Here is a 13,568-nt window from a genome sequence, read left to right on the forward strand (position 1 = left end):
CCCCCGATTGTAATAATTATAAAAATGTAATAGGAGGGGGAGGGAAGGAGAGGGGTTTAAAATAAAAGTAATTAATTTTTTTTTTTTAATTCATTATTATTCAATTAACTCTGAGTTTATGTTTAAAATTATAATAATAAAAACTCATAATTTCATTTTAAAAAATAAAAGAATTATCATTATTATTATTATTATTATGAGTTTATATATTAACGTCCTTGAATGAAAATAAATACAAAAAATGGGCCACTTTTAAATAATAATAATGGAAAATGAGAAAGGGAGAAATTTTTAAAAGAAACAAAAAGGGAAAATGTCGGAAGAAAATGGAATCGGGAGGTGGGGAGTGGGAGGGAGGGAAATGAAAAAAGAAAAGAGATTTGTCGTAATGTTATGCGTCATTTAGCGAACATCCGTTATTTCTTCTTCTTTTTTTTTCAACAGTTGGCAGCATCGTAATAAAAATAAAAAAAAAACTCTAATAAGAATATAATAGTACGGAGTTTAATATGCATTTCATTATTATGGTTTTACATCTTTATGATTTTTTTTTTTTTATTGTGTAAAGGGTCTCTCATTTTCTTTCTTTCCTTTTTTTTCCTTTTTTCCTTTTCTTTGAAATAATGTAAAATGACATGTAAAAAAAAAAAAATAAAAACAATAATAATTAATATAATAACTAAATTAAAAGGTTTGCTACAAACTAACCGTTTGTGAATTTAAAATGAAAATAATGAATTTTATAAAGAGGAAAAAGGAAAAAAAAAAGGAAAGATGGTGATGATGATGATGTGAGGGGGGAGGAGGAGGAAAGAGGAGGGAAGAAGAGAAAGAGAGAGAGAGGGATGGGAGAATTAAATAAATATAAAAAGGAAAAGGAAATGAAATGGAAACAAGTAGTAATAAGTTTTCTTATCCCCTTTCGATTGATTTTTTAAAAAATTCCACACAAAATCAAAAAATTAATAATAATAATAATAATAATAATATTAATTTATTTTAATTTATTTTATTTAAGACAAAGAAAAATTTATTGAAATTTAAAAAGACAAATTAAATTAATAATCCTGAATTTTCCAGGTTCGTTCATTCGTTCATTCATTCATTCATTTTTTTAATTTATCCTTTCCCGCATTTTTGTTCTCTTTCTCTCTCTCTCTCTCTCTCTCGTTCTCTCTTTCTCCCTTCTCTTTTCATTTTCACTATTATTATTATTATTATTATTTTACTTTGTGAAATTTTTTTTTTTTTTTTAAATTATCCATACGGGAATTTACGCACATTCACGCAACATTTAATAAATTATCAAAGTGAATTATATTTTATTTTAAAAAAAGAAAAATAATTTGACCGTGAGATAATTTGTGATCATTCTTATGCATCTCTTAACAATTTTTTACTCTCTTTGAACTGTTTTTAAGTCGTTGATTTTTTTTTTTTTTTTTACACTTAAATTATTTATAAAAAAAAAAAATTATAAATATGTCGCAGATTTTTATAACACAATTTACAGGGATATTTTTTTATAATTAGTAAAAACCTATTGTTTAAACGTGTATTGACGAAAAAAATACGTAGATACACGCACTCACGCACACGCAGTAATAAAATATTCTTTTTTTTTTCTTTTTCCTCTCCCTTTAATAATAAAAAGTACGATCAAAATACCCCAACAACCATCTTCCGACAGCGGAAAATAATAAGAAATAATATTAGGGGTTGTTGTAAAGATATTAAAATATTTTTTTTTCTTTTTTTATTAATATATCTTAATTAGAGAAATAAATTCTAAACCGAAAAAAAAGGAAAAAAGAAGGTTTCTTAGTTTAGTATTTAAAATCAGGAAAATTCATAACGACGCTGTCGGGATTAAAATATCTGTTTTTAGGACGTTTTGTTCTGATGCATCAAAAGAATGTAATAAAGAAAATTTTCTTGTTTGTTGGGGAGAAAGAATGAATGAATCCAGATAATTTACAGCTTCCAGGATTTTCTTTTTTTTTTTAATTTTTTTTTTGTCTCGTCAGAAACGTTTTATACGCGCGCTACTGAGAGAAAAATAATAAAATTGAATTTTTCTTTTAAAAAAATTTTATTTGACAAATTTTTTTGATTTATTTTTTAACTCGCGATCAAAATGATGAAGAAATAAAACAAAAAACAAAATGAAGCAACAAAATGAATAAAAAAAAAAAAATTGAAAATGAAAAGCTGTCGGAAAAAGAAAAAACCGCACTCATTTTCAATACAATGAAAAAGACAAAAGACAAACCTTTTAGTCCATTTCCCTTTCCGTTTTAATATACAAGTCAAATTGTAATTGAAAATCCTTTGAAGTAGAAATGGAACATTTTATTACCGACACAAAGCTATTAACAGAAAATTTTTTCCTTTTTTATTTTAAAAAGAGGTTTTTCCTTGTTGGTTAAACACAAGCTCTAATTTTAACAAAACAAAACAAAAAAAAATGAAAACAATTTTGAAAGCGCCATGTCATAATTTAATAAACAATACTCAATGTATCAGACAGCAGACGACGACTACGAATCGTGTTATCGCCTCGTTTTTAATTATAAAACTAAAACGAAAATGTTTCATTATTGGACTTTAAAATTCCTCTTTAAATGGTTTTAGCAACATCACTCCCTCTCCCCACCCCTCCCCTCACCCCTCCCCCGCACACGCATTCACATATTTTATTATATATTTATATTGATTCATCATTTAATATTTATCTACTAAAAAATGGAGACAACAAAAAAACAGAAAAATGAGGCTACGCGGTTGTAATTATTATTATTATTAATAAAAAAAAAATGTATTCATGACAAAAATATCGAAAACCAATTATTATTTATTTATTTTCGTTTGAAATTTTCAATATTATTATTATTATTATTATTATTATTATTATTATTATTATTATTATTATTAAGTGTATATTTTAATGAAAATATTATATTTTCATTGTTCTCCATGTATTTGCGAATAAGCGACAAAAAAAAAAAATTATTATATACCACCGTCATCATCATCATCATTATTATTATTATTATTGTTGTTATTGTTGTTGTTGTTGTTGTTTGAAGAGAGAGAGAGAGAGAGAGAGAGAGGGAAAACGGATTTTATTGTCGCGTCATCGTGCACAACCGTTATATTTGTAATTATAAAAGAACAAAAGATGAATTCGAGATATCGTTCGATGAATCGAAATATCGGAAGTCGAATGAGGGACAATTTTTTTGTGTGTGTGAAATTCGAGTTTAATAAGATTGCTTACATAAAAACTTCTTAACACCTGATATTCTCGCTAGTATGAGGGTGCCTGCATAAAAAAAAAAAATGGTTTTGAATACCACAAAGATTTCATTTGTTTTTTCCTTTAAATCTTTTCACGAGTAAATTAATTATTATTATTATTATTAAAATAATTTTTCTTTGATATTTTGTTGTCTTTAAAATTGTACACGAACTAGAATAATAATAATAATATGTTTTGTTTATTTTTTGTTTGTTGTGCGTGCATGTAATGATTGTATATAAAAAAAAATTCAACTGAAATATTTTATAGGGAAAATTCTAAATGTGGTTTTATTATTATTATTATTATTTGATATCAAAATTCATTTTATATAATAATTAAATGCATTCCATAGAGAGAGTGAGAGAGAAAATAAAGATAAAAAACCGCGCCTAAATATTAAAAAAAGTGAGCAATTAGAACAATAGAAATTTTTTTTAATGCTTTTAACTTTAATGTAATGCTTTAAAAGCTTTTCAGACTTTAAAGTTTCTAGACTTTTGACGAGGCCTTTGCATCCCATCTTTTTGTAAATTCAATGAATGGCCTCTGGAAAATGAGGAACGTCAGGAGCGGAAAAGGTTTCGGCTAACAAACCACCACCATCAACAAGAGAAAAAAAAAAAAAAAAGAGTGAGGATATTGCCAGGAATAAATTTACCTTAAGTTGACGTTAATGAAATTTCTTTTCACGCGCTTTCTACTCTTCTTCATCTTCTTCCTCTCCTTTAGTTTCTTTTTTTTTCCCTTCCTGTTGTTCTACCATCATCATCATCATCATCATCATCATCTGCACCTTTTATTTTACTCGGTTTTTACTTCTTTTATATAAAGTTTTTTTTTTTTTTATGTAATAAAGTTTTTGTCATGCGTGATAACAAAAAAAATTTTTTTTTCTCTTTTCTCTTTCATTTTTCATTTTATCTTTTGATAAATAAAAAGAAACGTTTTCTAGAACTTTCCGAGTTAAATAAAAAAAAAAAAAATTTAATTTAAATCCTTTTTTTTATGCGACATAAATTTTTTTTTTAATACGTAAAAGCAAAACTTTTATTTTAATAAATTATTTCTAATTAATAATTCTTTTTAAAAAAAAATTTTTTTAATTTGAATAAACAAAAAAAACCAATAATTATAATAATAATGATGATGATAATGATGATGATGATGACAAAGAGTAACGTTTTTTTTTTCAAGTGTCCGCCATTTTAATAAAGGTTTTCTCGTATTGAAAAAAAAAAAATTATATATATGTATATGTATCTCTTTTGGGGTTTAGGGATTGTTGGCTCTCTCTCTCTCTCTCTCAGGATGAGGTCTGAAAAGAAAAAAAGGGGTTTATAGGGTCTGACAAAGCCTACAAATGATATTAAGAAGGTCATGAGTTATGCATTAAGAATTGTGCAAGAGGGAAATCCACAACCAAGGGTTATTTTTCTCTATACAATGTTAAAAGTAATTAAAATGTCTTGAATAAAACAAATGCAATTTCAATGGTTTCAAACTCTCTCTCTCTCTCTTAAATGTTTCGCAGTAACGAGTTAAGGATTATTAATTTGTTAATTATAATATTTGTAAAAAGTTTTCTTCTCTTCTACCTGACTATAGAAAAAAAAATCAGGATAAATTAATTATTATTAATCACCTATGGAATAAACATGAGGATTTTTTATTAATAACTTTTGGAAAATTATTATAGTTTCGTTTATTACGGGATAAAATTATTCGGGAATATATGTATTCCCTTTTTCCCCCCGGTAAAATCTTTTTTTTTTAAAAGAAAAATTAGGTCACAAAACCTGAAAGGTGAAATTTATTAATCAAACGACAAACGTTAATAATTCACGATTTATTTCTAAAAATATTATTATTATTATTATTATTATTATTATTATTATTATTATTATTATTATTGTCTTTAATATCAAAGGTTAAAAAATTATACATATATGTAGATTAAAAAGTTTTTGTTTAAACATAAAAAATAAAAGTAAAATACAATATTAATAGATATAATAAGAATAAAACGTAATGGATCTCCCTTCAATTTCCGGCTGTAATGTTGTTGTTGTTGTTGTTGGTGGTGGTGGTGGCGGTGGTGGTGATGGTGATGGTGATGGTGAACGCGTTGTTGTTTTGCCCTCGTTATTTTTCTCCTCTATTTAAAAAAAAAAAAAAAAAAATTTTTCGGTTACATGTTTAATTTTTTTTTTTTTGTTTTATTAAAAAAAAAAAAATTTTTGTGGTTGCTCAAAGAAACAGATGAAACTTTAAATAATAATAATAATAATAATTATATATATACATATTGAAGTTTTTACAGTTTTAAAAAAAAAATGGGGATTTGGTCGTTTCCGATTTTTTAAACCTTATTTAATAAAATGTTAACACGCAATTGTAATTTTTGTTTTTTTTTTTTTTTTTTTGTTTTTCCAGAAGCTTCTGTTGTTCGTGTCGTGATAACCAAATAATAAAAATAATTCGTGTTTAAAAAAATTTTTTTCAATGGATTTAAATAAATTTTTTTATCAATTTAACGGTTATATAATTTATTATTATTATTATCGTGTTAACAATTAAATTGTTATAAAAATAAAAATTCAGGTACGATATTTACTTATTAAAACAACGACGACGACGACAGCGAAACCATTTTTTTTTTTTTTTATCATTTTTTTAAATTTAAAAAAATTTCATTTTACACGTTGAATGAATTTTTTTTTTTTTTTCACAAGAGCGGACGGAAGATTATTATTATTATTATTATTATTATTATTATTATTATTATTATGTTTAAACATAATTTTTTTTTGTTTTGGCTGGGAACGCAGGTGTGTTTGTTTTATGTTTATGTTTGAATTTAATTGTGATAAAAAGAAACAATGATAACAGTTTCTTTTTTTTTGGTAAAAACTCTTTTTAAATGCCGATATCGTTATGACTTCCGGTCATATTTTAAAAAATAAAAGGATTTTTTCAACGACTGCCATTTTCTTTTGTTTTTTTTTTTAAACACAAAAACGCATTATTATTATTATTAATATTATTATTATTATTATTATTAAATAACGTAAAAATTGATTTATCGATTTTTTTTTTTAATTAAAAAAAAAAAAAAAGTTTGATTCGTGAGGACGTCATTGTTCGTTTTCCTCCGCCATATTAATATTATTATTTTCTCGTGACGATAAACGTAGGTAACGTTTTAATTATTATTATTATTATGATTATTATTATTATTATGATTATTATTATTATTATGATTATTATTATTATTATTATCTTTGTATCCCGAGTCAAAAATATTTTTAATTAATAAAACGTTCGACCGACAGCAGAATGAAAAAAAAAATTTTTTTTTTTTTGGTATTCGTCATTTAAACCTTTGAAACGTTTTTAATTACGTCACGAATATTATTATTATCATTAAAATATTTTTTTTCTTTTTGTGTTTTTTCTCTTTTTTTATTTACAGGTATGTGTCGTATCCATCAAATAATAATAATAATAATAATAATAATTAATTAATCAATATAATAAAAAAAAAAAAATAATTCGTAAGGTACGTATATCGTAATCCTTTTTTTTTTTTAAATTGCCTCCCCGAATAATAATAATAATAATAATAATAATAATAATAATAATAATAATAATAATAATAATAATAATAAAATTATTGTTTTGAACTTTTAAATCGGAAAACGGTAAAAAAGAGAGAGAGAGAGAGAAAAAAAAATTGATAAAAAGGGGGGGGGAAAGGGGGATTTTTTTTTTTTTGAAATTTGATATAAAACCCAAATGACAAGTGACGATTTTATTTCACATCGAATGTTATTATTTTCATTGTTAATGTCGAAAAGAAAAATTGCCTTTCCTCAGCGGGGCCCCTTTTTACTGGGCCCTCCCTTCCGTTTTGTTTTTTTTTTTTTTATATTATATTAGTTTTTGATGATTCATTTTTTTTTTATTCGAAGCTCAAAAAGAAAATATTTATCCATATTCGTTCTTTTTTTTTTCCGTTAAGCATTTATGTATCTATGTATGTAAGTTTTTTTTTTTTATCTTTTATTATTTAAAAAAAAAAAAAATGTTTTAATTTATAATGTTAAGGAACTGAATGTTTAAATAAAATAACGTATAAATAAATAAATAAAAAAGAAGGAAAATTGAGGCGCCAAAAAGCTTTTAAATCTTATATTTAACCATTTAATTTTTTATTAGTTTATATTCATTGTTTAACAAAACATTTGATTTCTGGCAACAGAAAAACCACCATAGAAATTTCTTATGTCTGCCTCGATATTTTTTTTCAATCATTTACAATTATTTTACTTTTTTTTTATTTAGGTAGTTAAAAAAAAAAAATTTAATTACGTTTAAACATTGTCTATATAAATAAATAAATAAATAAATGTTTAACGGTTTTAGATTTTTTTTATGCGTTTTTTTTTTTTTTTTTTGAAATCAATAAAAAATTTTTATTAATTTTTAAATTGTATTTTATGGACACAAACACACACGCACGCACGCACACGCACACGCACGTATATATATTTGTAATAATAAAAAAAAAATTAAAAAGTTCAAAACAATAAAAAAAAAATTTTTTTTTTAATTTGTTAATTAAAAAAAAAAAAATTTTCCGCAGAATAAAAATTAAAACGTTTTTTTTTTTTTTTTCTTGGGAGGCAATAAAAAAAAAAAAATTTCAACAAACCCGCGCGCGCGGTAAGTGTCGAAGGGGGTAAAAAATTTAAAAAAAAAAGAAAGAAACCCCATTAAAAAAGTATGAAAAGAAAAAAAAAAATAACATTATGGGGCAACCTGGAGCTAATACGAAGGCAGACTTTAACGTCCCACAGGGCATATTACACAGAGGGGAAGAGGAAAGTCGTAGGGGGAGTAGGTAGGCGGTGCAGGAGAATAAAAAAAAAGGAGCACGAGAAGAGAAAGAGAGAAAGAAGGAAGAAGAAAAAAAGGAAGAAAGAAAGAAAAAAAATATATATATATAAAAGGAAACACGAGGAGGGACAAGGCGGAAAATAAAACGGATATGAAAATATCTCGGATCCAACAACGATTTAAGAAGGTGAAACTCCTATTAATGAAGAACGGCAAAGAAGATGTAAAAGGTTAATCTAAGGATATTAATCTGAAACGGAAGAGTAGCGGGGGTAGAATAAAAAAAAAAAAGGGTAAGACGAGGAAAGTGGTAGGAAGAGAAGAAAAAGGAAGAAGGAAGGAGGGAGGGAGGTGGATGGATGCAGCACGACTGGGAATAAAATAAATATTTAAACGAACCTCCAAAACTTTTTTTTTTTTTTTTTTTTTTTATTTCAGAGGGATGAACTTTTTTTTTTTTCTTATGCTTCTTCTTCTTCTTCTTCCCCTTAATTTCCCCCTTCGTTATAAGGATAATATTAGCATACGTAAAATTTCTTTCTTCTTTCTCCTTCTTTCTTCCCCTTTCTCCCAATTTCTTTTCGGGATTATTTTTTTTTTTTGTTTTGGATTTTATAAGGAAAAGAGAGAGAGAGAGAGATTGCCCCGAAGAAAGGAGAAAAAGATTTTAAATTGCCTTTGAAAACCTTTTTTTCCTTTGTTTCCTTTGTTTTATATTTTTTAATATTTAAGAATAAAAAGATATTTGAAAGATATTAAAAAAAAAAAAAAAAACTTTTACATGAACGATACGAATTATTATTATTATTATTATTATTATTATTATTATTAGCTTTATATTAATTCACAATATGTACATATTGAATGCATTCGCAATTCGTTGAATGATTGATTGAATGAATGAATGAATGAATGATTGATTTGCATATCGAGAAAAAATTTTTTTTTCCTTTTCTTTTCTTTTTTTTTCTGTTATTTTTTTTTCACTTGAAATTTCCCTCGAGGCTAATTATAAATTAATTAACAAACAGATTCTTTTTCTTTCTTTTTTCTCTCTTTTTTTAATTCTATTTAATTAACTTTCTTTTTCTTTTCTTCCTCAAAAAAAAAAAAAAAGAAAAACTTTCCAAGGATTCCTTTTTTTTCCATCCTCTTCTTCTTCTTCTTCTTCTATTTTCATTTATCCAGTTAATCCAAAAAAATAATTTTTTTTCCATACAATTCATCTATTGTTGTCTGAGTTTAAAAAAAAAAATTTATTATGGGTAGTACATGTGTAAACATAATATTTGTTACATGTGTGTGTGTGTGTGCGTGTGTGTGAGCGTTTTTATTAAATGTGTAAACATTCGTTAAAATTTTTTTTTTTTTTTTGGTTTTATCATTAAATGAATCCCCATTTTCACCTTTTATTAAATTCCTTTTTCAACATATCCCCATTTCAAAATATATTAATTATAATAATAATAATAATAATAAATAGAAAGCATTTAAGTTGAATTTTTATAATATTATCCATTATTATTATTATTATTACATTTTCAATTTTATGTACCGTGAAAAAGAGAGAAAAGAATAAAAAAAAGAAAAAATCAGGGAATTTTTTTTCTTATCTAAAAGTTTTTTTTTTTTTCTCCAAAATCTGTTTACATAAATATATATATGAGCAACTCATGCTTTTTTTTTTGAAATGCTGGAAATAAAAGGGTGAATGAAAAATAATAATAATAATAATAATAATAATAATAATAAAAGTGATACAAACATGATACAGTAAGTTGTGTTCTGTATTGATTATTGTTATACGATCTTCTTACAAACAACACGAAACAAGTGAAATCGAATAAGATAAATATGTTGAAAGAATCACAGAGTTGATCTTTCGGGTAATTCCGTTAACAAATCCATCATGTTTTGTAGAGGGAGGGGGGACGGAGGAACGGAATGAAAAATAAAAAAATGAAAGAGTGAGAGAGAATGAAGGGGGAAGAGGAAAAGAAGGGGAAGGATAAAAAGAAGAAAAGAAGAAGAATAAGAAGGTAAACGGAAGGGGAGAGAGGAGGAGGAGGGGAGGGAATCGGTTTAAATAGAAAATCAGGGAGGTTGAGGTTGAAAAGAACGCCGATCGGCCTTTAAGCCCAAAGTGTTTTTTTTTTTTTTTCAGCAGAGGGTTGCTGCCCTCGAGTGTGAGGGTTGTTTTCATTTCTACCAACATTTGAAAATTTTTCATTCAAACGTGTTTACATATATTTATTATTTAAAAAAAAAAAAATGATACCCATGATTATTATTATTAATATTTATACATAATAATTTATATATTCAAATGTTTCTCATTAAAATCATGTCTTTGTCTTTTTTTTTTTTTCATTTTAGGGTTGAAAAAATATTGTAATAAATAATAATAATAATAACTTAATGACTCGTTTGTAATAATAACAATACATCGATTTAAAATTATTTATTAAAAAAAAAAAAAAAAATGGAAAAAATTTCAAAAAAAAAAAAAAAAATTCGATTATTATTATTATTATTATTATTATTTGAAGAATAATTTTCTTTTGTTTACCCATATAATGAGTGTAATCTCTTGAACTAACAATCTCATATTCGGTTAATCCCACGTCGCCACACGTGTGATTCCACATCCAAACGAATTGAAAAACCTTTTTTTTCTTTTTTTTTTTCTCTTCTTACTCATCGGATGATTGCTTATTCTCTCTCTTTCTCTCTCTCTCTCTCTTTCATAATACATCCACTAATATCTATTTCCTCCCCCTTTTTTTTTTAAATTTTCACGGCAAAATGAATCTTTATTCGTTTAGTTTTAGTTTTTTTTTTTTTTTCGCCTTCAAACGATTTTTTTTTGCTTGTCATTCTATTTCGTTTAATTTCTTAAAATAATTAAAAATTTCATTTTTTTTTTGTTTTTGTTTTCTTTTATGCTGTTGTTGTTGTTTTAACATTCCCCCTATGTTAAACTTTACATTTCTTTTCTTTCTTTATTTCCGACACTTTTCATTTTTATCAAAAACATTTCTTAAGTTAATAACAGTTCTAGGATATTGTCCAAACACGAAATGTTGAGGGGGGAAAAAAAACATCGATAGGCCTTGTCAAATTGTTTACTTTTGATATGAATGATTTGACGAGTCCATTTAGTTTTCCTTGCTATCTCATGACTTGAAAAATGACTTTTCTTTTTTCTTTTTTCCAAAGAATACAAACCAAATGAAAATAAAAACCGAACGAATGGCAATCGATAATATATGTCAATCGTGTTAAATGACAACCTAACTCAATTTTCATTTTAATAAAGTTTTTCTCGCTTTTTTTAAATAAATAAATAAATATTTTTATGAATACATATATGTAAAACGAGAAAATGCGTGAATAGAAAAAAAAAAATTTTTTTAACTTTGAAAAATAATAAAATACAAATACAATGTGTTGATTTTATTATTTTTTTCTTCATACAACTTGTATAATAATACATATAAATATTATTATTATTATTATTATTATTATTATTATTATTATTATTATTATTATTATTACCTTGTAAATTTATGAAAATAATAATAATAAAAAAAAAACAAGATTGGGTGTGACGCGATCGCTCTTCATTCAAACAACCAATTTTTATTTTGTTACCTTTTACGTCATCATTCTAACTCACCGAAATCCACATTAATTATTTATTTATTTATTTATTTTTTATTTAAATAAAAAAAAAAAAAGAAAAAAAATGAAAGTAATTTTTTTTTTTTTTTTTTAATTGTAAAGTACTCAGGTGTCTTGGAAATGCTTTTCTCGGAGCCCATTTAAGGTTTTTCTTTCCTTTCTTTTTTTTTTTTTTTTTTTTTTTGTTATTCTTGAATCCGTTGTTTGTGTTTCCCTTTCCAAGATTTTCATCTTTTGTTCATCCTTCTTTTTTCTTTTTTCTCTCTCTCTCTCTCTCTTTCTCTCTCCCTTTCGGTCTTTTTTAATTTGAAAATTAAATCGTAAGCTTTTAAATTGTTTAAAATTTAATTAGTGTTTATGAAATATTAGATTCTGGATTTCATTGATTTACGTTGGGTGGTAGAATGAAGACGGTGGGATTCGAGTAAGAGTTTGAGGATTTGTTTTGCAAAAAAGGGGAGGCAGAGGTGAATTCAAAAAAGGGTTAACAATATAAAGATATCTTCTTTCTTATTTATAGTTTTTTAAAATATTTATTATTTTTTATACAGTTTGTTTTTTTCAAAATGAAACCTTTAATTCTTTTAAAAAAAATTTATTATTATATTTATACATTTTTTTGCGTTATTGTTTTTTTTTTATTATTATTAATGTTTTTATTAAAAACAAAAAATTTTTGTTTGTTTATGTGAATCGTTATGCGATCGTAAATGTTGTTGTTTAACCCGTTTAAAATATTTTAAAAAATTCCTCAGGTGACGATCATGTTCTTCTAAAATATCTTTTTGTATCGGTGGTGCGTCTTTTCATTCTAACACTTTTTATTATTGTTGTTTTTTTTTTTTTGGTTTTTTTTTTGGTGGTTCCTTTGATATTACTAACATTAATTTGTCTCTAACCGCAGTAACTCTCTACTATTTTACAGCTCTAGGCCCGGAAGGCCTCCAAAACGTGCACCCGTGGGTCTTTCCTTGGCTGCATCTCAACTTGCGGGTCATCCGGCATTAAAAAAGAGAATGGAAAATGGCGATTATGCCGGTTACGAAAATGGAAGCATCAGCGGTGAGTTTTTTTTTTTTTATATATAAATAAATAAATTATAGTTTATAAAAAACGTCAAAGATAAAAAAAAAAAAAAATTATACTCATGATACGTAATATTTTTTTTTTTGAGATAAAAGAGATGAAATAGAAAAAGTGAAATGGGGGGAAAATTTTTAGAAATCGATCATTAAAATGGGTCATGAGGGTAAAAATTGATCGAAAATGATCGGGAGGGTGAAAACGTTTTTTTCTTTTTTTTCTTTTTGACTTTTCGAACAAATGTAAAAATTATTATTTCATTTTGACGTTGATAAAAGTACATAAGTAATAATTTTTTTTTTTTTTGATAAATTTGTTAACGGATAAACTTGACCAATGATAAAAACAGGTGCAAACACTTTTCTAAAAAAAAAAAAAAGTTTTAATAACACGACCGTTTATTCAATAATATAATATCAATCCAGAAGCGATACCTGAAAGCAATCATGTTTAAGAAAAGGGTTAAAGTATAAAATAGACATACACCTGTGAGTAGAATTGGAAACAAAAAAACAAAACCAAACCAAACCTAATTATTTAAGTGTCTTTACTAGCCTCGAGGCTCCCTTTTGCTACCCAAAAGGTTAACCTTTGTGGT

General features: G+C 25.1%; 1 protein-coding gene across 1 annotated transcript in view; it reads left to right on the forward strand.

Annotated features, from left to right (window-relative positions):
- Positions 1-13,568, forward strand: part of Phum_PHUM350510 (dachshund, putative) — a gene marked incomplete at both ends in the record, with an annotated part of 56,518 nt that overhangs the window by 18,900 nt on the left and 24,050 nt on the right. The window contains one exon of the mRNA XM_002427823.1: positions 12,813-12,949. Within this exon, the coding sequence (XP_002427868.1) occupies positions 12,813-12,949 (137 nt within the window). The remainder of the gene's footprint in view (positions 1-12,812; positions 12,950-13,568) is intronic.

This window comes from Pediculus humanus, genomic scaffold (assembly GCF_000006295.1).
Source record: "Pediculus humanus corporis 1103172107761 genomic scaffold, whole genome shotgun sequence".
In the NCBI taxonomy this organism is placed as follows: domain Eukaryota; kingdom Metazoa; phylum Arthropoda; class Insecta; order Psocodea; family Pediculidae; genus Pediculus; species Pediculus humanus.